Consider the following 27,691-nt stretch of genomic DNA (forward strand, 5'->3'; position numbering starts at 1 on the left):
ATCTCTCTTTCTCTCTTGTCTCATACACACGCACAGACACGCATGACCCTGTTTGACCTCATACCCAGAGACATTCAGGGAAGCTGTTGGGATGATCCTCCAGTCTATCGTTCTAAAATCACTTCAGTGACATGTTACCTGGAGGCTGGAGAATGGATAGTATAGGTGATGACCTATAGGCCAAAGCCAAGGGGGGAGAATTGGTGAAAATAATGCAGATTATGCAAAGCAGCTCCTCCTGGGGCTCTTTGCAATGTTTCCCTTAGCAGAACAGATTCAGGGTCCAGCATGGTCAGTAGCAACAGGAATCAGAGATCTGGGTTCGAATCTTGTCTTTGCCACCTGTATGATTCCTGGAGCACCACAGTTTTCTAATCTGTAATGAGGTTAGACTGGATGATCTCTAAGGTGTCTTGTAGTCCTAAGTGAGCTCTAAAGTGCTATTGAAATGTGAGTCAAATGGGGTAGGAGTGGGGGCAGTAAACTCTCACCTAGCTCTTCCCTGTCTCTAGAGCCATGATTAGCCTGTTGCACCTGGGGTCCTGCCTCATTGGGAAATGATCATTTCTAGGGCCCCATTAGAATAACATTTTCAGCTGGTCCCTCCCCTGATGTGTGCCACCAGCATCCAAGTCAGGCAGGTTCTAGAGGGGAGGAAACATTATATCCTGGGAGGAATGCCCAGGTATTTTCAGGGGTGGAAGTTAGGGAAGGCAGGGTTCTTAATTGATCAACACTCCTTCTGGCTTTAGGTTCTTTTGGTCAGATGGGGGCCACAGTATCAGCCCCTCCTCCAATTGCCCATTCTCCAACACCCCTTCCTCCAACACACTCCATTCTGTCTGGCTTTCACACCCTCTTAAGCACACCCATTCTTTCTCACACCCATCGTCTCCCACCCACATTCGCACTCATGCCTTTACTTACTTTCCATCTCACATCCTCTAGACCTCACACACACTCACATTCTGAAGTATCTTCTCTCAAAATCACACGGACACGCTTCTGCCTGATTTTTCCTGCTCTTACCCCACACCATACACTTTTTCACCCACACACAGATTCTCTCAAGTTCCCTAAGACAAAAAGGAAGAAAACTTTGACTTTTTTCCTTTTCCTATAACCAACCTCATTCCCAAAGAAATAGGTCCCCCCCTCCCCCCAACAAACAGGAAAATAAAAGACCTTTTTCTAAAATCCATGATTAAAACCTGATACAAACAGGTAAATTCTGTATGGGTTTGTTTTTTAGTAGATGTACTTTTTTTCTCTTTCTTGTTTTACAGCAAACATTGCAAATATAGAAATATTTTTTTCTCTGTACAATAGAACGACTACAGATTACAATGTGGGGTAGGGTTAGGCCAAACAGGAGCTGGGGCTGGCTTCTAGCCACAAGCTCTTGGCCCTGGCCATGCCCTCCCCCCTCCCCCAAAATGCCAACAGATGCTACTTCTCAGCTGACCTCAGAGTCCCACCTGAAGGATTCCCCACCCCACTGATTCAAGGCTCTCCCCAAACATCTGCTGCTCCGTCCGGCTTCTCCGATTCCTTTCCTATTTGTTTTCCCCATTTTTGGTTGACTCTGGAGGAGGGAGGAGGAGAACGGTGGAGACGACTGGACACAGAGAATCCACAAAAAAACCACAGACTGAGAAATCATGCGATGCAACAGCAGACTGGCCAGATCATGAACCTCTCCCTCTCACACTCACTATTTTTATATCTTTTTTAAAGTACTTTTTCTTTAAAAAAAAGAAAAAAGAAAAAGAGAAAAAGAAAACTCCCCACCCACCCCCACCCCTGAGCCACAGTTTTCCGAAGTCCCTTGTGTATTTGTGTATGTGTATGTTTGTGTGTGTGCGTGTGTATGTGTGTGTGTGTGTGTGAGTGTGTGTTCGGATTCAGTGCAACGCTCCCAAAGGTGACATCATCTCTGGATATGTTATGTTACCATCCATCATATTTTCTTTATTTTGTTGTTGTCAATTACCCCTTCCCTCCCTTCTCTTGTCACCTGCTGAGGATCAGGGTGATGGGGGAAATGAGGAGCATGATCCTTTTTTTAAAATTGTGTGTGTGTGTGTGTGTGTGTGTTTTGTTTTTAAAGACAGTTTCTGGGTTAAAAATAGCTGCTGTGGATTTCGGTTCCTTTTGGTCCAATGAGCATCACGAGTTTTAGAAGGCAGAGGGGAGGCTAGAGGAAGGGGAAATGGAGGAGTGTGGGGAGGACGGAGGAGGACTCAGGACTTGTGCTGTGCAGACACACCCTTCCAGTAGTCTAAGATGTCATGGAGATCCTCGTCTTTGGCAAACTGGACCTTTTTTCGCAGGGCATGGCCGGCTGCCATGTATTCCTCCTCATCTTTATGGCGCTTACGGTTCAGTCTGAAGCGCTCCCAGATGCTCTGAGAGGGCTTGCAGGTGTACTCAGGGCTGGAGGAATAACTCAGGTTGTGGTACTGGGGAGAGAGCTGGGAGTAGGCCAGGTCCCTGGGCCGGGGTCTGGTCAGAGGTTCCAGGATGGAAGGCTTGCGGCCAGCCAGGCTGTCATGGGGAGGGGCTTGCTCCCCCTGGTGAGAGCCCGGGTACGAGTGGCGGTGCTCACCATACTGCCGGATCTTCTCAGCTTCAGCCCGGAGGATGGCAGCTGCCGGTGTCACAGTGAGGATGGTGTCAGCCGTGGGCGACGTCTTCTCTATATATTTCGCCTCTGACTTGTGGGCAGAGGATCCCTCGGAGCGGAAGGAACGGGGACTTCGGACCGAGCCGCTGGATGATGTGCTGGAGCGCTTGGGGGGCCCCTCCATGCTGTGGTGCCGCTGCAGCGGGTGGCTGTAGCTGTCCTTATAGACGGGGGACAGGAAGCCATGCTTGCTGGGAATCTGTTCCGACAGGAGGACTAACTGGGGCTCAGCCGTGGACACAGCTCCAGACTTGACTCCCTGGAAGGAGGTAGACTCAGACTTGAGGGCATCGATGCAGTTGTTGATAATCTGGTTGACCTTGTCCACCTCCTTGGCGATTGTGGAGATCTCAGCCACAGAACTCTGACTATCCGGTGGCAGGGCTAGCTCGCAGTCTCGCCTCTCTTGCTGCTCTCCTGTCCGAACTTCCATGTAGTTACCCTTAGTGGTCTTGGGGGTCTCGCTGCTTTCTATGAGCTTATATTGCTCCACTTCACCTGCAGAGGGAAGGTAGGGAATGCGGGTCACAGTCTCACCCCCCAGCATGGGCCCCTGGGACAGCTGGGCGATGCCCGGTGTCTCCAACTCAGGCCCATATTTGAGTTCAATGATGGTCTTCTTCATGCCCCCTGCTGTCTTCTTGTGCTTCTCCTCCTGCTGCCTCCGCTTCCGCAGGCAGTAGTAGACAGCGCCGAGAACAATCACCATCCCGAAGAGGCAGCCGAGAATGGTCATGATGTAGTGGGTTGCAGTGGAGGAACTGGGGACGGGCCCAGGCGATGGTGGGGGCTTAGTAGGACAGATGGTGAGGCAGGTGTGGTTGTAACGCAGTGGGTGGCCCAGGGAGACCACACAGTAGGTGTAGTTGGTGTGGGTGATGAGGTTAGACAGCTCGATCTCCTCACGCTCTTTGTGCAAGTTGGTGATATCAGAGGAGAACCCATTTTCGAACTGAGCTAGGACATACATCTTCCTGAAGGGAGAGGGCAACTGAACACCAAGTGTGGCAGAGTTGTGGGTCAGGTGCTTCACCCAGATGTTGGGCCGCATCTCTGACTTGGTGGCAGGAGTGTGGAAGGCTGTGAGGGGTGTGGTGCCATCTCCTGAGAAACACTCATCCTCAGCACATGGGCCCTCTGGTGGGGGAGTAGTGGGGGGGTAGCGGGCAGGGATGAAGCGGGATCCCACAGTGTACGAACCATCAGTGCAGAGGCTGGACAGCATGCTCAGGGCATTTCGGTAGCTGGTCCGGCCTTGGCCAAGCAAGAAGTATCCAGAGTAGTCAGGCGGCGACTCACACTGCATACGGTCATAGGTGCGTGTCATGTTGGTAAAGTCCGCCAGCCATTTGAGGAACCCTAAGAGCTCACAGGAGCAGTAGAAGGGGTTGCTATAAAGCTCACAGATGGAGAGCTTGGTCAGCCCGGTGAAGGTACCACTGTCTAGTCTCTGGATGCGGTTCATGGACAGGTCAATGTTCATGATGTTAGGGCACTCCCAGAAGGCAGTGGGGGTGACTGTCTCGATGAGGTTGGCCTGGAGGTAGAGGTACTCCAACTTGCTCAAGCCTCGGAGAATCCCCTCGGTGAGGTTCCTCAGGCGGTTATAGCCCAGCTGTAGCACCTGCAGGTTGAACTGCCCCGAGAAGGCCCCATCCTCAATGTAGGTGATTTCATTCTTGGTCAGGTTGAGGTACGTCAGGTTCCCAAAGCGACTGAGGGAGGCATATTGTACGCTCTTGATTTTGTTCTCGTTGAGTCTCAGGTCCACTATGGTGTTGTTGATTTGCTGGGGGATGGATTCATAAGGGGGCTGGTTCTGGCTACAGATGGCCAACCACACGAAACCCTTGTCACCTTCGATGAGCCAACAGTCAGCCCGCACCAGCCCACCAGTGTACAGTAGGGAAGCGGCTGCCACACACACGCACAGCACCCCCCACTTGCAACCTGCCATCTGGAAGCACCACCCAGAGGTGAATTCCCGGGGAGGTTGCTAGAAAGGGGTGAGGAGGTGGGGGAGTGGGGTGCCAGCCACTGAAGGAAGCTCTGAATTTAAATGGTCACCTCTTGCATGGTCCTAAGGGTGACAAGGTGTGTTAAGGGTTAAGAGTAGGGTGGCTCTCTGTCCAGCCTGTGGGGATAGGGGGCTGGGTAGAAGCCAGGGGAGGGGGGAGAGGTGGGAAGCTCAGTGATGTCCTGTCCCGTCAGGCATGGTCTCAGACTGGGCTGAGGGCTGCAGTGTTCAGTGGGGAAAACCCTCCCTGGGGATGTCTCCAGTTACTTTCTACCACTTCTTGTCTTCCTGTTGATGCCCATGTCCAGCTCAGCTTGGACTTCTTCCTCCATCTGCCTAGCTTCCTGGCTCTCCCCCCTCAGCTCTTCTTTGTGTCAGTCGCTTCTCCTGAAATAAATAAAACAGACAGAATTATATGCCTGTTAATCAGCCAACCGAACCAATGAGGATTTTTGAATGTTTACGAGACCCCAGTCCTGTGTTAAGTGCTGACAGGCAAACAAACAATGGACCCATTCCCTTCCCTCCAAGGGATCAGAGATTCATAGATTTAGAACTAGAAGAGATCTTACAGGTCATCAGGTTTACAGAAGAGGAAACTGAGGCAGAGAAAAGTTAAGTATCTTGTCCAGAATCACACAGCTAGCAAATATTTGAGGCAGAATTTGACTCTATGTCCCCTCCAATTATAGTTCCAATGCCTTACCCATTGGGGTGAAAGGGCATACATAAATAGAAAACACATAATAATGCATATTGTTTTATAATAAATGTTAAATGATTGGTACAGACAGGAAATGTACAAGTTCAGAGGACAAAGGGATCATTTTGAAGTGAGGTAGTCAAGAAAGGGGACTAGAAAGAGGAAAAAGGTGTGAAGTATAGAGGTGGATATTAGGGTAAGGGAACTAGTATGAGCCTTTGGTCCAAGTTGGAGCACTGCAAAATCTAGATAGGAGGGTGTGGAAGGTGTGTTCCCATATGCAGGATGCAGATATCTGGCCCCACAAATGACCACCAATGGTTCGTAGTGGGATGTTAGAGCTGTCACTAGATGCAGGGCTTACGTGACTGAGGAAGTCTTGGGCTTCAGTTTCTTCATGAAGGTATACCATGAAGGTATTGGGCCAGATGGCTTTTGAAGACCCTTCATACTCTAAATCCATGACCCTGTCTGCAATGGCCATGGTACTGAGTAAGGAAGATAAGTTTTGTGGTAGGACAGACTGAGGGAGAAGCACTTTGTGGTTGGAAAGATTGTTGAGGTCTCTCATCTGTCCTTGAAGACCATCCAATTCAATCCAAAACAAGCATTTATTAAATGCCTGCTCTATACAGACAGAGAAACAAAGGTAAAATGTAAACCAGTCCCCACTCTCAAGGAATTTCTATTCCATAGGGAGTCACATTCCCAAAGCTTCCCCAAACCAATCCCCCCCTTCATCAGGGAATGCTTGTCCCAGTAACCATCATCCTTCCACCACAATCCTAGTATGTAGTACACAGGCAAAACCAGAGACTTCATTTTGAGCCCCTATAAGGTAAGCAGGGGGCAGGTTGGTGTGCTCATTAATTTTCCAGCAGATTTGTATAACTCTACCAATATGCCTTGATGAGAAGGTGTGGGCCTTTTTTGGTGAGTGCCTTATTATCCAAATGACTAGGCACCTGGGAATCACCTTCAGACAGGCCTATCACCACAACCAGTATCACCAACAGTATCACTGCCTTCATGTTATAAAGTCACTACCTTCCTCCTTGACCACCTCAAGGTCTCCATCATCATCATCATCGCTAATAATACCCTTCATTGTACTTACCAAATCACCATCTTTATTAAAACCATTCCTATCACTACATGAGATCAACACTTTCACTATTACTGCCATCATGGCGGTCTTCACCATTGTCATTCCCATTGCTATCAATCACTGCTGAAATGAGCAGTTTCAAAATGACCAGAAACTTTTGTGACCAGACAAAAGTTTCCATGGAAAAGATCAGAGCAGGAGCTCAATGTGAGTTCTCAGTAGGACATGGAATGTCAGTGAAACCAATAAGCAAGGGAAACCCTAGCCTGTATTAAGAGAGGAAGCAATAATACTCGTATGGCAATAATAAGAGTCAACATTTTATGGCACATAAGTTTGGAAAGCACTTTACATGTACTATCCTATTTCGCTTCATTCTTTTTTATTACTCTTTTCTCCCCAATTTATGAATTTATTTATTTTTGGTTTTCAACATTCCCACCCGTAAGATTTCAATTTTCTCCCTCTCGCTTCTCCCTCCCTCCCCACGGCAGCATGCACTCTTCCATGGGTTCTACACATACATTTCTAGTAAGCACTTTTTCACATTTAGTCTTATTTGATTCTTACAATGACCCTGTGAACTAGGTGTTATTACGGGGATTATGATGGGGATATTAGGTAGGTTGAGTTAAGTGATTTTTGCAGCATCACAAGATCTGAGCCCAGGACTTGAACACATAGCTTTCTGATTCTAGGAAGGAGGTAAAAGCCCTGATGAACTCTGGTCAGGTCAGATCAAATCTGGAATACCATCTTCAGTCCTACACACCACATCTCAGAGAGGTTATTGATAAACCAGAATGCAACCACAAGAGAGTAACCAGATGGTAAGAAGACTGGAGAGCAGGTCATTCCAGGGTTGATGAGCCTTTATTTGGATAATTAGGCACTCACCAAGCAAGCCATCTTAGCTGCCTGAAAGGAACTAGCAATTAAACATGTGGATTCAGATATCTATGTACAAAGTATGATTGACGAGCAAGAGAATCTACAAATTCAAATACAAGGAGAGAAACTGGACTTAGTCAGCATCTTGGAGATTTAAAAGCAGAAAACTCAGGCCTGGACTATGCTGGTAGAGTAGACCTTGGGTAAAAGAAACAGGATGGATAAAAGGGGATGGGATAGGGATATAGTAAAATACTGTATATTAAAAAGATAAACTCAGGGAAATGCAGGAATAGGAGGAGAGGGTAACCATTGCATAAAACATCTGGGAGAAGATGAACAGATGGACAAACAGAATTAATTCTGTCAACAGTTATATTATTATGGACCACCTGGACAGAAGAAAAGGTGGGGGGTGGAATCCATCGAAGCCTCAGTTTCTTTATCTGTAAAATGTTTATGATCCTAATTATAATCACTACAGGGTTGTCATGAAGATCAAATAGTGTAATGTATGTAAAGTGCTTTTTAAATATAAAAATTTCTATATAAATATCTTATACATAACAAAACTGGGATTAGGGCTTTAGTGTCTGTCTCCCTAGATTCTAGCTGAATTTACTGGCTCCTTGTACATATCCAGAGTCAAGAGAGGGATGTCATGTGATTTCTATCCTGCAGAAAAATAATTGTGGGATGAATGCTACTTAGAAGAATAAGATCTTATACCATATACCCCAATGAGTTCCAAGGGGATAAATGATTTAAGTTAAAAAGGCCATGTAATTCTTAAAAACTGGAGAAAATTTGAAGGAAATATCTCTCACTACTATGCCTAAGGGGAGAACTCTCAAGCAGAAGAGATCACAAATCAGACAACAGACCATTTAAATTATATGAAATGAGAGTGGTTTCTTCTTAACACTTTTATTTAAAATTTTGAGTTCCAAATTCTATCCTTCCCTCCTCCCTCCCTGAGATAGCAACCAATCAGATATGTTATACATGTGCAATTCTATAAAACATTTCCATTTTGTACAAGAAGACTTGGATAAAAGAAAAAAATGAGAGAAAGAAAGTAAAAAATAACATGCTTCAGTCTCTATTCAATCAATCTATTCTTGCTCTGGAGGCAGGGAATGGGAAAGTTTTTGCATGAACAAAGTCAATGCAGCTAACAGAAGAAAAAAGGACCTTGATTGGAAAAAAAATCTTTGCATCAAATCTCTTTGATTCAAGATATATAAGGAATTCACATAAATATATAAGACCAAGAGTCAAATATACAAGATCAATGGATAAGTGGTCATTCTGCAAAAGAATTAATAATCACATAAAAATGTCTCCAAATCACTTACAATAAAAACAAATGCAAATTAAAACAAGGTTTTACTTGAGGTTTCACTTTATGCCTATAAATTTGACAGAGATGATAAAGTCAGAAATAATGTAGAGGGGCTGTACAAAAATGGGCATTCTGAAGCTGTGAACTAATCCAAGCATTACTGAAAAGAACTTACAATTATGCGAAAAAAGGGACTAAAATGTCCATATCCTTAGGACACCTTTCCCCTACTAGACATTTTCCAAAGAATTAATGAATTCAAAAGCATTTTTTTAACCACTTACTATATGTAGGGGATTAAAGACATAAAAGTCCTATGTATGCGAAAATATTTATAGCAGCATTTTTTTTACGTGGTAGCAAATAACTGGAAACAAAGTATATGGATAGCTCATCATCTGTGGGATGCATCACTGTAGTACGTGAATATTATTATACCATAAGAAACAATGAATATGAGCAGTTCAGAGAAACATGATAAGATTTAAGTGAATGGACACAGAGTGAAATAAACAAAAAAGGGAGAGGAATAAGCATTTATATTGCACCTACTATATGCCAGGTTCTGTGCTAAGTCAATAGCAGGAAAAAACATACAAAATGATTACAACAATATACATGAAGAAACAAAAAAATGAAACTTAGTGCTGTGTAATTGTAATGAGCAAGCTTGGCCCCTGAGAAGAAACCAATAAAACTGGCTTCCCCAGTTTTGCTGAAGAGATTGGGTGCTTATGGGAATAGAATGATGGACAGAGTGATGCACTAGTTCATTTTGTTGAACTTTTTAAAAAATGAACAATAATAAGGGGAAACTTTTTGGGTAGAGGAGGATTATATCCAGAAATGGATGTGATGGAAAAGCATAAGGCATCAATAGGACTTAAAAACAGAAATATGAGGTTCATGAATCTGTGTGATGGGTTCCACATATTCTCTAGTTTTACCAGGCTTCAAAGTCATCTAACCCATCCTTCTGTTCTCAGAAATGAATTGCATTAAGCCATCTCCTTAGAGATGAATACAGGTGTACCCTGCCTAATATCATTAATTGGATGTGTAAAAATAGGAGATTTGATAAAATAACATTATGGGGGAAAGTAAAAATCTGTGGGAATTAAGCTATAAATATTATAAAAGTTAAAGTCATGATGAAGATACCATACAAATAAAATATATCTATTTTAAAAGGCAATTACAAAGTGAGATTAGGCTAATATTACACAATGGCATTGGTCAGGTAATTAGTAGTATTTTAACTATGTAAACATGATATAAGTGTGAACCTTGTTACTATGTGAATCTCCTTCAGTGACTATCACATAGTAGATATTCAATAAATATCTAACAATGGAAAAAAAGACACTGGGCAGGAACATGTTATATGAAAATGCATGTAGCCTGTGTTTAAGGATTCCAAGAGAAAGAGATCCTAGGACCCTTGAATCTGTTTGACATTTTTAATCAATGACTTGAAGACTCAAATATCAAATGGTAATTTTCCTTGATTTGAGAGTTCACTCTGATGATCAGATTGTGACCCATTCATGCCTACCTATCTGAAATGACTCTTGCCCCTTTCCCCCAATAAGACTGCAACCTTCATGTCATCCTCAGTATCCCTCACCCCCTATAATCAAGCTGTTGCCAAAGCCTGTTGATTTTACCTTTGTAACATCCGCCCTTCTCTCCTCTGACACTGCCGTCACTTTAGTGCATGCCCTCTTCACCTCATACCATGATTATTATAATAACCTGTGGGTGATTCTTCTTGCCTTAAGTCTCTCCCCACTCCAATCGATCTTCCATTCAATCATCAAAGTGATTTACCTAAAGCACGAGTCTCACCAGGTCAACCCCCTATTCAATAAACTGTAATGACTCCCTATCAAATACAAATACAGGATCAAATAGAAAATCCTGTTTGGCATTCAAAGCCCTCCACAACCTAGTCTCCCATCCCATTTCACCCCTCCAGTCTTCTTAGACCTTATTCCCCAACATATACTTCAGTCCAGTGACACAGGCCTCTTGACTGTTTAGTGAAGAAGACAGTCCATCTCTGCTTATCTCCCATGTCGGAAATATTCTCCTTCCTCATCTCCTCCATCTACAGGCTTCCTTGACTTCCTTCATCTAAATCTCATCTTCTACTGGAAGCCTTTCCCTAACCTTCATTCTAGTGCCTTGCCTCTCACTTATTTCCCACTTGTTTTCTTATAGTTTGTTTGCACACATTTGTTTGCTTACCGTCTTCCCAACTAAATTGTGAGCTCCTTGAAGGCAGGAACTGTCTTTTACCTTTTCCTTTTTTTTTCCCCTAATGATTAAGTATAGGGCATGGCACAGAATAAATGTGCTCAATAAATATTTACTGACTGAGGGCATTCAGGGAGTCCTGAATTCTCCCCAGGAAATACTCTTGGTGTATTGGAGTGCATTTTTCACTTTCTCCTGACATTGAGAAGATACCAACCCTTTGGCTACCCACCTCTCATCCCTTCTCTTTGCATTGTGACCAGGCTATCTTCTCTACCTAACATCCATTTCCTTGATGGTATCTTTTGCTCATGTTCTTCATTGTAATTCCTCATTGATTAACTGTTGTAGCCTATTTGCACCCACATGTTGCTCTCCATTGGCCCTCTGTGTAATATTCGTTTTCAATTCTTTGGAGATTGTAATGTTTCATGCCTCACAACTGTACAGAAATGCCAATAAAATGTTGGTATTAAAAATTGCTCCATAGGAGACTTGGGGTTATTAAAGGAGCTTTGTAGTTTCCAGAAGGCAATCTATCCCAATATCCTACTTTTGTTCAACTCTGGGCCCAATTCAGCCATCTGTATTATTTGTCCCATATGTAAATATCTACAGACAAGGCCTAAAAGGTTGTTCATCTAAATGGATGCTTATGATCTGGGAAATAGTTATTCATCAATCACTTGGTCTTTTCCTGTGTCAAGTCAACTTCTTTGAGTGACCAGGGATCTCTTTCAGGGGGATTCTGCAATTTTCTGGGCTTGATGTCATCAGAAAAATGTCATCCATAAACACAAGCATCTGGAGGGTCTCACCATCCACAGTGAATCCCTCTTCAACTTAGAACTCTGCATTGGATCTCCTCCATCAGGGGTGAACACTTTTGGTGAACACCTATCTCCCTGTTTCATGTCTCACCTGATATTCGTAATCTGAATCGCTGAATATGATTATTTCTATTGTTATATCTTTCAAATAATCTTGAATGATTTTGCTGTACAGATAGGAGACATCCTCCTGAAAAAAGAGCCTGTAAGGTAGTATTGTGAATTACTGAATTAAATGATTTTTTTTTGGTGGCATACAAAAAATAAGCACCAAGGGATCTTATATTCCTTACATTTTTTAGTCAATCCATTGCTGAATGTCATTTCTACAAATGCTCTCAAATCAAGGATGCCCTAAATTCACCTAACGGGTAACACTCAAAGATTTTGTATAGATGGAACAGGCATATAAGTCAATGACTTTCTCTAGCTTTTCTTTTCTGATATTAAGAAAGTATAAGACTTTTCCTCCCATATCCTTGGTAACTTTCACTTTCAGATATCTTATGTATCTTATCTTTCAATGTGCTCACAATTGTGTCACTTCCAACATGGATCTCGTGTACATACATAAGGTTCAATATGTTGATTTTCCCATTTTTGTACCCTTCACTGTCATTTTTACCTTTACTAAAAGCATTGGTTGGTAGAGTCCAACTGTGATTGTTTCATTATGAAGAGTTTATCATGTTTACAGATCTTTTCCATTTTCTGTTCTTTGTTGGCCTCTTTCAGTCTTCATCCTTAAATGCCCTTGTTAAGCCCATGCTTAATTGCATGCTTTGCCAAGTTTTCTTCAAACTCCTTTTACCCTTCACTGCTTTTTTCTGCTTTAGGAGACAATAATTCTCAAGATCATATGTCCTTCTTCTTTGTAAGATTTTACAAATGAGTTGATATTGTAGTTTAGTGTTGCCTTTGGCAACAATCTCTCTCCATTTGTCAAGTAAGTCAAATGTTAGCTAACTAAATGTCCTTTTAAAAAATCTCCTTATTGTGGGAAATCATTTACATTAGTTAAACTCTGCATAAAATTATTATAATTGGTGTCAGTGTCATTTCTATTTCCCATTTTCGATTTTTGATGGCCAATTACTTAAATAGTTCAAGATTGAGTTGCTTCAGCTGTGTACAGTATCTTTTTCTTGTTACTCTTCTTCCTTTTTACTAATTTTGATCTTAGCTCTGACAAGCTGATGATCTGACTGTACACAGACAGCTGATCCAGGGATAATTCCCACATCAATAACAATGCATTTTTCCTGTCTGTTAAAATACAGTTTACTTGGTTTCACATGCTATTATTTGGTTCCTACCATGCCTCCCAATTCCTTTTTCAAAGTGTTCCTAAAATACAGGTTCAGTGTAATCTGTAAACCTTTGGTTTCTCTCTCAGATCTTCATATTACATAAAGCTAGCAGAAATAGTTGGCATTTTGGATGACAAGGGGCAGGATCCGTAAAGATCTCTATGGGTTAGTTAGTTAGTTAGAATGATGGGTTTAGTCTAATAAGGTGAAATTAAAGAGAAACAAATGTAAAGTGTCAAAGTTGGGGTCAAAAAATCAATTTCACAAGAACAAGAAGACAGAAGCACATCCAGACAGCAGTTTTTCTGAAAAAGATCGTAAGGTTTTGAGTGGACTTGCAAGCTCAGTATCATCCAACAACGTGGTATGATAATTAAAAAAGTTAATGTCATCCTAGACTGAATTAAAAGAGACACAGTGTTCAGAACATTATCATTATGAGGCATGGTGTCTGAAACTCATTATCTTTCTGCCTACTCTTCCTGATTTCCGTATTTCTGTCTAGGGCACCATCATTTTTCCAATGACCTACGTTTGCAACCTCAATGTCATGTTCAACATTTCAGTCTTACTCACCCTTCTACATACAAAGAGATGCCAAGTCTTGTTGATTCCACCTCCTCAATTTCTCTCACCTTTGTTTCCTTCTCCATAGTCATATCCTAACCACCCTATTTCTAGCCTTCCCCCACTCTCACCTGCCCTACCGCAATAGCCTCTTAATCATTCTCCTTGTATCCAGCCTGTTCCCCTCTCCAGTTCTTCCTCCAAACAGCTGACACACTCATAGTTCCACTCTACAGGTCTGACCATGCCATTCCTCTGCTAAAGAAGCTTCAAGTAGCTTCCCATGGACTCTAAGATAAAACACAAACTCCTCCATTTGTCATTTAAGGACTTTTGCAATCTGGCTGCTGCCTGCCTTTCCTGATTACACATTACTCCCCCTCATTTCCACTACTTTCCAGCTGAACTGGTTTATTCGCAACTCCTGGTTTTACAAAATTACAGTCTATCTCTAGACCTTTGTTCAGACTGTCTCTCCACTTATAATGGGATGCCCAGGTCCCTCCAAAAATCAGCTCCTTCAAAATACCTTTCCTGAATGACTTTGTATGTATTTTGTAAATATGCTGCATTTATTTATCTGTGAAGATGTTGAATCCTCCCAGTAGAATGGAAACTCCTTAAAGGCAGGGGATGTCTCATTTTTATGTGTATGTCTAGTGCCTATTACAGTACCTGACACATAGCAGTCACTTAAGAGATACTTATTGGTTGATTAAGATTGATTGAAAATGAGAAGTAAGAGTAATATACTCTGCCATAGTCAGAGCACAAGAGGAGTACACAGTTCTGGTCTCTACATTTTAGAAGGCCACTGCTAAGATGTAGAGCATTCAGAATGACTGAACGTATTATGGTAGGTAAATGTGCTGTAAGAATGTGTGATAATAAGCACTGTCATGCTGTAAGAGATGATTTCAGAAAAATCTGGGAAGACTTGTATGATCTGATGCAAAGTGAAGTGAGCAGAACCAGGAGAACATTGCAAACAATAACAACATTATAAAGAAAAATAACTTTGAAAGTTGTAGGAATACTGATCAAAGTACTGACCAACCAGGATTCCAGAAGACTGATGCTGGAGAATGCTACTTACTTCCTGACAAAGAGGGGATGGATTTAAGATGTAGAATGAGACATATTTTTGCATGAGGATAATATGAGAATTTTTTTGGATTGGTGACGAGTATTTGTTACATGTATTTTGTTTTTTTCTTTTTCAGTGAAGGAGAGGTGGGAGAGAGAAAAAAATAAATACTTGTTAACTGAAAAAAACTTTTTAAGATGAAGAGCATTCAAATGAGGATGCTCTAGATGATGAGAGGACAGGACACATCTCCTTTGTAAGATGCAGATCTAGGGACGTTATTCTTCATAGTGCTTGTGGAGAAGACAGCCCCTCCCAGAGAACTCTATGTGAGTTTGAAAGGCGGTGATATCACAAGGCAAAGACTGTATAAGGCAGCAAGTTTAAAAAGCAGTATTGTGATAGGTGAGGGGACGAGTGAATGGAAGTGATGAAATGTGGAGCTATAGGCCAGATGTAGAGTCAGAGAAAACAAAATTGGGATGGCCCTCATTGTGTCCTGAGTCCTGGCATCCCACCTCAGCCAGCACAATGACAGCAGAACTGAGGCAAGTACTCTAAACTGCTCCAAGGATAATGAAAGAAAGCCGTTATGAGACCAGATCCATGGTATCATCAGCATAGGAAACTCTCCCTCCAAACCCCCTTTCCTAGTTCAGATATGTACCTGTTCTGAAGCTTATAGTCACAGAGACTTGCCTAGATCAGGACTGTCAAATTCAAATAGAAATAAGGGTCATTAAACCATACATATGGATCCTGCAGGCCACTTGGAAAGTCCATGTTTATATACTCCTTTGTTTTATTAATTTATTTTATTAATTGTCTTCCAAAATACATATTTAACTGGTTTAGGCTTATTTGCCCAGGGCCACACACCATAATGATGACGATGACGGCTCATGCTTCTATAATGCTTGTTATGTAGTAGGTACTGTGCTAAGTGCTTCATAATTATCTCATTTGATCCTCAATACAACCCTGGGAGGTGGGTGCTATTATTATTCCCATTGTCTAGATAAGGAAACTGAGGCAAACAGGTTCAATGACTCACTCAGGCAGAATGTGTATGAGATGGGATTTGTACCCACACCTCCCTTACTTTGAGACTGGCTCTCCATCCCCTCCAACATGTTGTTGCCATGGTGTAGGTGTCACCATCATTATCGTCACCCCAACAAAAAACAGCAGCAGCAGTTAAGTGGCCCAGTGGATAGCGCACCAGGCCCAGAGTCAAGAAGAGTTCAAATCCAGCCTCGGGTACTGTGTGACCCTGGGCAAGTCACTTAACCTCTGTTTGCTTGTTTCCTCATCTGTAACATGGAGATAACCTCCCAGGGTTGTTGTGAGGATCAAATGAGATAATTATTATAATGTTTGATATTGCAATATTATAGCATAATATTGTAATATATAATTAATATAACAATTAATAACTGTAATATCTAACACAATGCTGGACACATAGTAAGCATTTTATAAATGTTGGCTGTTACTATTACTACTGCTGGCAATAATGATAATAATGGAGTTGGAGGAAAAGGAGGAAGAAGAAAGAGGAGAAGATGAAGGAAAAAAAGGGAATGAACTGGTGATTTCATGAGTAGAAGAAACTCGTGAAAGAGGAAACTTCCTCTGATAATGAAGATGGGCCTTTCTGTACAACTCAGAGTCTTAGAGAGTTGCCTGGGGCAGTGGTGTCAAACTCTAAGAGAAAAGGAGGCCGCTAACCTGTACATGAGGATCCCTGAAGGCCGCATATTGACTTTTACTTATTTTGTTAAGTTTTTCCCGGTTATATTTTAATCTGGGTCTTGGTCTCACTCAGAGTGGTTGCTACTGGCTGCCTGTTTGACTACCTCTGCCTACATCTGGATCACATAACTAGTGTATCTCTAAGGCAGGACTTGAAACCAGGTCTTCTTGGATCCAAAGTCACATCTCCATATGCACTACACCATGCAGTCTCTCCATGGATGGTGATGATGGTTATAAAAAAAAAATTATCTTCATTGGGCAAGGAAGAACAAAGAATGAGCCTATTGTATGGAATTAATCGAGTCTGTTTCCTCCCTTTTCACATTACATTTTTCTCCACTGCTACACACGCTGCATATGTTAGCTGATTTCTTTCCAGCAAGCAGAAGTAAAAAAAAGAAAAAAAGGCCTCTTATCAAGAGCCAGGTTTAATTCCAGCTCATTAAAGCCAGCAATTTGCCAGATATTTGCTTTTGCTAAATACGAAGCAGATACTTGTGTTAAGGGGACAGTGGAGGCCACAGCTGAGGGGCTAATTGTCCTTTTAAGGAGGGGAAGAGAATGACTCTTCCTGGGTCCTAATTGGGGTACTGGGGAGAAAGAGAACTAGATCCTTGATGTGGCCTGCCTCAAGCCCCAAATGCCTTCTGGTAGTCAGGGGGACAAAGACTCTCAGGGAAGGCAAATAGGATCAAATTCAACAGGAGGAAATGAGTGATCTTCCCCTGAAGCTGCTGGGAGTGAATTGAGAACAGGCCCAGAGGAGTGAGAATTCCCTCAGAGAATCCCGTTCTCTCACCTCTCTGGCTTCTCCCTCTCTATCTCTTTTCTTGGCTCTTTGTCCTTTATCGCCACCCTTACCCTTTAAGCATGGCATGATTCCCAAAGGGCCTGTTTTCTGTCCTTCCTTTTCTCTCTTTAAATGTCCTCTTATAGTGATCTCATCTACTCCCATAGCTTCAATTATCACCTCTATGCAGATGACTCCCAGATCCATAGATTGAGCGCAATCTCTCCACTGAGCTCATCTTGAATTGATAGCTGCCTGCTAGACAGCTCCCCCTGGATGCTACACTCACACCTCAAATTCAACATGTCCTAAACTGAACTCATCAGTTCTTCCCTTCCTTACTTGTACTGATGGCATCATTATTCCTGAGTCACTTAGCTTATAACCTTAAAGTCATTTTTAGTCTTCTCTCCCCTCCTCACATCCAGTTACCAAGCCCTGTTGAGCCTCTATCACCATCGGATTTTTCACATCCCTTCTCTTCTCTCTTTTCCTACTCGTACAGTTCTAATTCAGACCCTCATCATTATTTGTCTGGACAGTTGGTCCTGTTGACAGAGATACTGGAGTGGTTCACCATTTCCTTCTCCAGGTCATTTTACAGATGAGAAAACTGAGGCAAACAGGGTGATGTGACTTGCCCAGGGTCACACAGCTAGTAAGTGTCTGAGGCCAGATTTGAACTCAGAAAGGTGAGTCTTCTTATTTCCAGGATCTTTTATCTTATCTCTGTCCACTGTGCCACCTGTTACCCTGTTTAAATAAGGTTACAATGTACATCATAAAATCTGTCTCATTTTATCCTCACAACAACCCTGGGAGTTAGGTGCTACTATTATCACCCCCATTTTATAGATGGAGAAAATAAGGCAGAGAGAAATTAAAGAGACTTGCCCAAGGTTACATAACGAGTGTCCGAGGTTGGATTTGAACTAAGGTCTTCCTGACTCCAGGATCAATTTCTTATCTTGGGCACCATCTAGCTACCTCTGTTTTTACAGAGACTGAAGTTAGATTCAGTGATCTCAGAATTCTCTGTCAGCTCTGAGATTCTCAGGTTCTATGCTCTTGCCTTTGTCTCCTTTACAGACCTCCCACCATCTGTAGTACCCTGAGCATGGCACATGGAAGGAGTTTTTACCAAGGCTCACGGAAGGAAGAATGAGAATAGTATAATGCAGACAGTATTGGTTAGGGAGTCAGGAAGACTTGTCATTGCTTGCTGTGTGAGCTTGCCGCTTCCACCTCTGGACCTCAATGTTATCGTCCAGAATGGAAGTAGGGGTGGGGGGTGGGGGCCTGGCCTAGCTGATCTCTAAGGTCCCTTACAGCTCTGACATGTGAACCTGTGGATGGTAGGGACCACATCCACACAGGAGGAATTTTATAGAGAGAGAACAGACACTGGTTCTTGCTTGGAAGAATTCTTTGCAACCACATAGAACATGTTTTAATAGAATCAAAGATTGATAGACCCAGAAGGGAGTTTGGCACCTGATTTTACAGATGAGGAAACAAAGGTCTACAAAGATTAGGAAGGTTCCTCAAAGTCATATAGCTAGTTAAGTGCAGAACTGGGGCTAGAACCCAGGTCTCTTTAATTCCTCAATAATAATAACTCTAATGATAATAATATTGTATCTTAGGCTATTCTCTAAATCAGGGGTTTTCATTGCAAATGGATTTCAAGAAGCCTGTGAACCCAATTGGATGGGGAAAAATGATGTCTATTTCAGTATGATTACTTTCTTTTGAAATTCTATATATTTTATGCATTATAAACATTTCTTCTGAGAAGGGGTCCCTGGGCTTCACTAGACTGCCAAAGGGTCCATGACATAAAAAATGTGAAGAACTTCTGCTCTAAGTATAGTCTATACCTATGAAGGGGGCCGGGGGAGGTCTGTCTGAAAAATCAATTGAATGATGGGAGATTACAGAAGCACAAAGCCAGCTGGGAGGGACACGGATCCATAAAATCATTGATTCAGAGCTCGCAGGGACCTTAGAGACCTCTGGGGCCTGCCCAGCTAATTTTATAGATGAGGAAACTGAGACTGAGGGAGACTGAATTTTGCCCAGGGTCACATAGCTAATATACGTCCCAGGCAATATTTGAACCCGTTTGCCTTACTCCAAGACTAACATTCCATTGACTGTGCTTGCCACCTTGCTGCTTCAGATGATGACCAACAAGGTTAAGCGGTTTGCCCAAGGTCAGAGGTAGAATCTAAACTCAGAGTCTCTGACTCCAGAACTCGTAAGCTTTCTACAAGATGCTAATAACAAATGACACGAACTACATCTCCTCCTTTCCTCCTTAAATCACAGTGTCTTCCCTTTCTTTTGCGTACTGACTCATCTTTCTATATGCTCCCCCTCAGGTATTTTCTCTCTTTTTCCTCCCTTTCTCCCCTTTCTGTTTGTACCCACTTCCCCTCAAGTGTCGGGTCCCATCCACCTCCCCTCACCCTTTCCCGGTGTTTTTTTTTCCCCTAAGGCACCTTAGTAAGTGGAGGGATAACCAGGTGGGGCCAGTTACAATCACTTACTTGGTGAGATAAGCTTAATCAGGCAGAGGAAGAGGTTGGGGGAGGGGGAAAGAAATGAGCTAAGAGACACCCAGTGTGAAAATCTAGCTGGGCTATTTGTTTTCTGGAAATAATCTGAAAAGACAGCACCAAAATGGTCAGTAAATGCTTAGTAATGCTGAAGTTTTCCCTATGGCTTGGCAGCTCATCTCTCTAACTGAGGTGGTATTCATCTAACAGATACATCCAGCTCTATTTGACAGATAAGGAAACTGAGGCTCATAGAGGCTAAACCTCACTGAAGGCCCCTATTTCAGTTAATGGTTTGAGGTCTTCTAATTCAGTCCCATAATTTTCTAGATGAGGAAACTGAGGTACAAGTTTCAGTCCTCAGCTACAGTTTCTTCTTCCCATATCTTTCCACTAGGTGGTGTAGTGCTGGACCTGGAGTTAAGAATTTTGCCTCAGACAATTAATAGCTGTTTGACCCCTGAGCAAATCATCTAACCTCTTTCAGCCTCAGTTTCCTTATCTGCAAAACAGAGGTAATAATCACATCTACCTCTCCCAGACCTGGGGTGAGGATCAAATGAGTTATTACATCAGATGCTTTGCATACCTTAAAATGCAGGCTATTATAAGCATTGTCAATCTGTGCTGCCTGAAGGCTGGAGAGCAGGTCTCCCAGGAGCATCATCTGGGGACTGCCGCACCCCACCCAGGAAGAGCCCTCCCCACAACTCCCCAGGAGGCTAAAATAGACGGACCAGGCATTAGGGCTCAGGCACTGGGACATTGGCACTAATGCTGATTGCTAATTAGTTAGAGGCAAGGTCAGCTCTGATGATTGGGAAAGGGGGGTGGGGAATCCTGGATTGGCAGAGGAAGCAAGTCAAGGCTAAGAACCACCCCCACAAGAAGGAGACGTGGTTATTAATTATCTTCCTCAGCAGTGGCTTCTTTCCCTAGCCCTTCCCTTTTATCTGAACACTTTTTTGGTTGCTTCAATTTCCTTTATCTGGTCTATATGTAAATAAGCCTATGAAGAATCTGCAGGCTTCTGGGAGAATTCCTCAGAGGCCCTTTCCCTTCCCCCACCTCTCCCTTCAGGCTCAGAAATATGGCGCTTCAGTATTGATCTCTCAAGCCAAAGCCTGTGGAAAAACCAAAATCCAGCGTAAATAATAATGATCCCAGGGTAAATAATATCAATGCTAATAACCACCCACATTTCTAAAGCAATTTAAGGTTTGCCAAGGGCTTCCCTTAAAGTGACTCAGGGGAGGGCCAGAGTGTAACTGATCAAATGTCATTTTATGGATGAGGAAACTGAGGCTTAGAAAACAGCTAGTTATCTGATAGAGTGGGAAATCCCTTTCACTTAAGAAGGTTTCTAAACTAAATTCCCTCAGAATGAGTTGTCTGAGGTCCATGGAGGTGAGTTGACTCAATAGGTCCTTAAAGTTTGGAAATGATTTCCAAACCCAAGTCTTCTTAAGAAACAAATCCAGCATTCTAGCCATTATGCCATGCTCTTTCCTAATGGAACTCGGAGGTGTTGATCCAAATCAGGACTAGAATTCAGGACTTCTTAGATCCAAGACCAGAGATCTTTCCATACTGCCGAGTAGATAAATGAGGTGAATGGTCTCTTAATCATATCTACTTAAACCCTCTTCAAACTCTCTCCTGGTAAATTCTGGGTTAACAGTTCACTAATAATATTAATGAAACATTTCTCTCTCTCTCTCTCTCTCTCTCTCTCTCTCTCTCTCTCTCTATGTGTGTGTGTGTGTGTGTGTGTATGTATACACATATAAACATATGTACTATATATGTACATATATTTATCTACTTACGTACCTATCTGTCCCCAAAGTTTGGTACAGACCTGTGATTTATTCCACTGATTATGTGGATAAACAAACTCCACAGAGCAGCAAATTTATCTGTAACTTTTAGTCTTAGAGACTGCCTGGGATGTCAAGGGGTAAAGTGACTTGTCCAGGGTCACACAGCTAATATGCGCCAGAGGCAGAATTTGAACTGAGGTCTTCCTGACTCTAAGGCTAGTTTGTTATATGGTAATCAATTATCTTATTCATTAATATCATTTTAGCATGGGCTTTAGTGGCTAGGTGGTACAGTGGATAGAGTACCAAGTTAGGAATAAGGAAGGATTGCATTTAAGTCTTAACCTCTGCCTGCTTCAGTTTCCTCAGCTACAAAATAGGGATAATGATGGCACTTACGTCCCAGGGTTGTTATAAGGATAAAAGGAAGGAATATTTTCAAGGCACAAGGCCTGGCATATAGTAAGTACTTCATAAATACTTGTTTTCTCCCTTCCTCCCTCCTTCCTTCCCTTCCTTTCCATCCATCCATCTTTCCTTCTATCCCTCCTCCTCCCATCCTTCTTTCTTCCCTCCCTCCCTCCTTTCCTTCCTTCCCCCTTCCTTTCCTTTCATCCATCCCATCCATTCGTCGATCCATCCTTCTTTCCTTCCTCCCATCCTTCCTTTCTTCTTTTCTTCTTCTCCCCTGGAACTACACACAACATTTCAAAATGATGACAGGCATCTTCCTTGGAAGGCAGATATGAGTGAAAATGCAGACAAGGAGAAATAGCTTTAGAGTTGTTGGGCGATTTGCCCAAGATCACCCAGCAAGTTAATAATAAACAGAGGGCTCTCTGTACCAAAAGTGAAGTTAGACAGGTGTGCCCCTTCTGTGTTTGAAAATGATACCCTCTGTATATAACTGCACACTGGAGTCTTTGAGACCCCATTACAACACACTGGAGTTAGCAAATCACATCATAATGTCATGTAAATCACGATTTTCTGACATTTAAAAAAATTTGGTCTTTATTAAAAAAAATTAAAAAGGATCCCTTATTGTATCTCTCTGTATGTCATACCCTAGGTAAGTGCCACTTTGTCTGACCCCCTAGTACCAGCTTTGGTGAGGGGACTGAATTAAAACACTTCACCTAATTTAAAATTTACTAAACACTACCATTCATTTATTCATTCATTTTCATTCAATCACTTCCCACACCCTCAGCTTTGTAATAACTTGGTATAATAACTAAGTGCAATGGGGAAGCAAAGGTGCATAGTACCTGCTCCCTAGCTGATCACGGTTTGGTAAGAGAACACATGCGCATGTGCGTGCGTACACACATACACACACACACACACACACACACACACACACAACTATAACCATAACTCACATTGGCATAGCACCTTAAGACTTACAAATAGCTTACACACAAGAACTCTGATATTGGTAGGGCAAGTACTATTATCTGCATTTTACAAATGGGGAAACTGACTTCAAGAAGTTAAATGATTCTTTCAAGGTCAAGCTGCTAAGAATGAATGAAAAAGCATGTATTAAGCTCTTCTTTCATGCCAAGTAAGGTGCTAGTACTAGGGACACAAATGCAAAAAAGCAAGACAGATCCTATTCCAACAGAAGAAGGCTGGGAGGGATTAGATCAGAGAGGAAAAGGGGATGGTGATTGGGGTCATTTGGGTAATAGAGTGTGCGCTTTCTAGGAACAGCAGTGTTGATTTGATTACTCTTCTCAGAGGTGAGGAAGAAAAGGTGGGGAAGGGTGAAATGGAATGACATGCAGATGGTCAGGCAACAGCAGAGTGGGGCTGGGTGTGAATCCTCATCAGTGGAAGCCCAGAGTCAGGGCTGAAGCAGGAGGACAGAGCACAGAAGCACGTCAGCATGGTCCTACCTCCTAATCCAGTGCAACTTCACCATAGCTACCTCCTAATTTTATATTTTCAAGGTGTCTAGGAGCACAGTGACTGAAGAACTGGTCTTGGAGTCAGGAAGACCCGAGTTCAAATCCATACTCAGACACTAGTTGTGGGACTCTGGGCAAGTCACTTAACTCCTTGTCTCTCTCAGAACAGTAACAACATCTACCTCTCAGGGTTATTGTGAAGATCAAATGAGATGTTTGTAAAGCAGTTTACAAACTGAAAGTGCTCTACAGATGCTTACAAATTTTATAGTGACAATTATAGCAGAAATGCTGTGGAATAGGAGATGCAGTGGGGCTTGGAGTCAGGAAGACCTGGGTTGAAATCCTGCTACTGACCCCATATTAGTTGTGTGATCCTGAGTAAGTCACTTAAATACTCAATCCCCCAAGCAATGAATCAAGTTTAGGAGTTGCAGAGAATGCAGCCCTTTGGGAGGAGTTCCTTATGCCAATGAAACTATGGGTCTGATTTTTAGTGGAAAAGAAAAGGTCAGTTATTTTTTCAACAAGGTAGTGCCTGATTAAATGTAAAACAGCAGAACACAGTGTCACGAGAATTACGAAGATGGGGATCAATCCTGGATGAAAAGCAAGGATGGTTTCTTGGGTGAAGGGCCATTTTAGTTGAGTTCAACCCGGTCAGGTTTCAATAGGGAAGGAGAAGGAGAAGGCAGAGGAAAGAGTATGAATGTAGGCAGAGAAGTAATAGATGGTAAGACACAAAGGGGACAAATGGGGGGAGATCCGTTTGGCTGAAATGCTGGGCTAATCTTGAATGATATGGGTGAGGGTTCCATGCTATCTGCCACGTATCTCACAGAGGCAGGCTATCTATCTGGTACAGACCAAAGAGTTTGCATCTTTTCTCCCGTATATTTCTTTCCACAGGACCAATGTAATAGATGTCTGCTTGTTAACATTTGGATTTAGTGGTGGTGATTGTGGAGGTCCCAATAACACTCCCTTTGCATGGCAGAAGGCCAGCTGAGCTTATATCAAGGATATTGACGTTTGCAACTCATTTGCCCTGAGATGGTTTAAATTAGGAGGAAAAAGAAATAATGATTTGGAATAGATTTTTTTTCCCCTCTGGAAACTTCATAAAAAACTGTTTTGATCTGGGGGTTGGGTATGTCTGTCTTTGCTTTAAAGAGACAGGGTAGTGGAGGAGAGCCTGAGAAAGACTGTCCTCTGCTGAGCCTCTAGGGTTCAGGAGCTCTTGAGGACCCAGTCTGGGACTCTAGCCCTATCCCTGGTTCTTCCTTATTGCATGACTGTGGCACATTGCTTAACTTCAGTTGGCCTGAGAAGCAAATGACCTTGATGCTGAAAGGGTCACTGAGATGGTAACCATGGGCAGGACCAAGAAAAACCCTTCGTAGAGTGCTTGGGGGAACCTCCATGGTGAGGCGCAATGGTTGCGGATTACTCCAATTTGACTTGGGAGCCACGAATATGAACTCCCACCCTGAATGTGATACCTGGAAAGTATTCTGAGCTAATATTATCATCATCATGCAAGAATATTTAGGCTCCTGCTTTCAATTGACAATAGACACTCTCTTAGAAAACTCAAGGCTGATAGTGGGAAGAGACCAAGAGGCACCATTACTGACTGGCTTTTAGGCTCTTTCTCTCTGTCTCTCTTTCCTTCTTCTCTCTCTCTCTCCGTTCTCTTTCTTCCTCCTCTCTTTTCTCTTTCTTCTTCCTCTCTCTTCTTTTCTCTTTCCTCTTCTTCCTCCTTTCTCTTTTCTCTTCTTCTCTCTCTTTCTCTTCTTCTCTCCCCCCCCCCCCCCCCCCCCCAACCAGGCTCTGCTTCTAACTTTCTGGACTTCAATATCATGCCTCTCCTGCACTTTTCCCTTGGAACCCCCCTGAGAAGTCTCCTCACCCTGGAACACCTGTCTCTCTGCTAAGCCCAGTTCTCCCACTGTTGAGTTCTTCCTGGCCTTCTCATCTTGGAGAGGTCTCCAGGCCACCCATTCTCCTCCCACTTGTGCTCTTACTTTTCAGCTTCCTGGTTTTTTTGGTATGTTCTCTTACCCCAGTAGGATGAAAGCTCCTTGAGGATAGGACCTACTATCTTTTTGCTTATGTCTGTATCCCTAGCACTTAGCACATACTGTATGTACTTAATAAGCTCTTTTTACACATATACCTTTCCCTGCTCAGTTCCTGGTAGGAGTGACCAGGCTAACAATCCTAAAAGAGGGTTTCATTACGGCACTCCTCATCTCAAAAGTTTAGAATGGCTCCTCATTGTCCAATGCATCAAGTCCAAACTCCTCAGCTTGTCATTCACAGTCCCTCCTAGCCTGAATCCCGTCTACCCATCATGCTCTGGGCACTCCTGCTATTCCATCTTGGTTCCCTTGGGTTCCTCCCCTCCAGCCACACCATAATCCCCTCCTTCCTTCAGCTCATCCTGAAAGATACTCTTTGCCTACAATGATTCTCCTCCTCCTAGACACCTATAACACTTAATTAACAATAATATTTTAGGAGTGTTGGCTTCCTTGTATTACATCATGATTTGTATCATTTTGAGAGTTGGAGAAGACCTTTGGGACCATCTAGTTCAACCATCTTATGGTACTGATGAAGAAAGAGAAACCTAAAGAAATTAAGTGACTCACTATCATTCAGATAGTGAGTGACAGAGGCAGAAGCCTTTCCACTCAAAATTGTCAGGATCTTTGGGGCTGGGATAACACTTTATGGGGTTCCAACTTCTCTTGTGCCTACTACTAGTGGCACAGTTAATGGAGTGCTGGGCCTAGAATCAGGAAGACCTGAGTTCAAATCCACACTCTGATATGTACTAGCTGTGTGAAGTTGGGCAAGTCACTTGATCTGCCTCAATTTCCTCAACTGAAAAGTAGGGATGATATCACTTCTCTCCCAGAGTTGTTGTGAGGGTTAAATGAGGCAATAATTGCAAAGTGCTTAGCACAGTGCCTGGCACACAGTAAGCGCTAGGTAAATGTTAGCTATTATTTTTATTACCTGGGACACAGTAGGTACTTAATAAATGCTGTGTCCTTCCTTGTTTCCCCTACTGACCAGCATGATCCAGCACAGGGCTAGACACGTAGAAGGTGCTCCATGAACATGAATGAATGAACGAATATCAACAAGAGTCATTGGATGATGTCCCCTCCATCTCCTCCTGACCCCCTAGACCTTTCCTTCCCTCTGTGTGACCTGACAACAGTTGTTGTGCACTTTTGGGGGTTCCTGTCCTAATGCTCTGAAGGAGGAAGAAGTAAGGAGCTAGAATTGCTCCTCCACGAGCCAAGTTGACCCAGGCTTGGTTGGCTGTTGTTGGGCATTCTCCTGGGACCGGCTACCAGCAGGAGGTGCCAGAGAGTTAATTTCAATCTGCACTCTTTAATCCTTAAGGAATCATGAACATCATACCACTAACTTAACAAGAGACCTTGGGAAAGTCATTTCCCTGTTCTGGTCCTCAGTTTCCCAGTATGCAAAATGAGGCTAGACTAGATGATAGCACGAAGACTAGCATACTGGAAAGAGTTTGGGCTTACCCACTGTGTGATTCCCTGTGTGTGACTTTAGGTAAGTCATCCCATTTCCCTGGGCCTCGGCTTCCCTATCTGTAAACTAAAGAGTTTGGACTTGGCCTCTAAAGTCCCCTCCATCTTCAGTTCTATGATCTTCAGATTAGAAGCCCTAGGTTCAAGGCATGGCTCTGTCACTGTGTGGGAGCTGTGAGACATTACACAAGTCCCTACCTCAGTTTCCTCATCTGCAAAATGATTTTTGAAGTCACAATTCAAGTTCTCTAGAATCTACAAAGGTCCCTTCCCCTGGAAGGAAGGGTGGAATTGTCCTGGGAGTCATAAGTGACCACATCTTATCATAAAGGTCAAGGTCAGATGGGTGGGTTCCCTGAACATCCACAAGCCATAAGGAGGAGGACTAGCTATCCAGCGAGCCTGATAGGGCCCTTAAAACAAGAAAAAAGAAAAATGAATTTCTATTATTAATTGTGTTGT

At 42.9% G+C, this 27,691-nt stretch overlaps 1 protein-coding gene across 3 annotated transcripts in view; it reads right to left on the reverse strand.

Annotated features, from left to right (window-relative positions):
* Positions 1 to 1,225: 1,225 nt before the first annotated feature.
* Positions 1,226 to 27,691, reverse strand: part of ELFN1 (extracellular leucine rich repeat and fibronectin type III domain containing 1) — a 189,579-nt gene continuing 163,113 nt past the window's right edge. For all 3 annotated transcript variants that reach the window (XM_072597722.1, XM_072597724.1, XM_072597723.1), the window contains one exon: positions 1,226 to 5,090. In XM_072597722.1, the coding sequence (XP_072453823.1) occupies positions 2,244 to 4,643 (2,400 nt within the window). In that variant the 5' untranslated portion in view covers positions 4,644 to 5,090 and the 3' untranslated portion in view covers positions 1,226 to 2,243. The remainder of the gene's footprint in view (positions 5,091 to 27,691) is intronic.

Source organism: Notamacropus eugenii, chromosome 3 (assembly GCF_028372415.1).
Source record: "Notamacropus eugenii isolate mMacEug1 chromosome 3, mMacEug1.pri_v2, whole genome shotgun sequence".
NCBI classification, from domain to species: Eukaryota; Metazoa; Chordata; class Mammalia; order Diprotodontia; family Macropodidae; genus Notamacropus; species Notamacropus eugenii.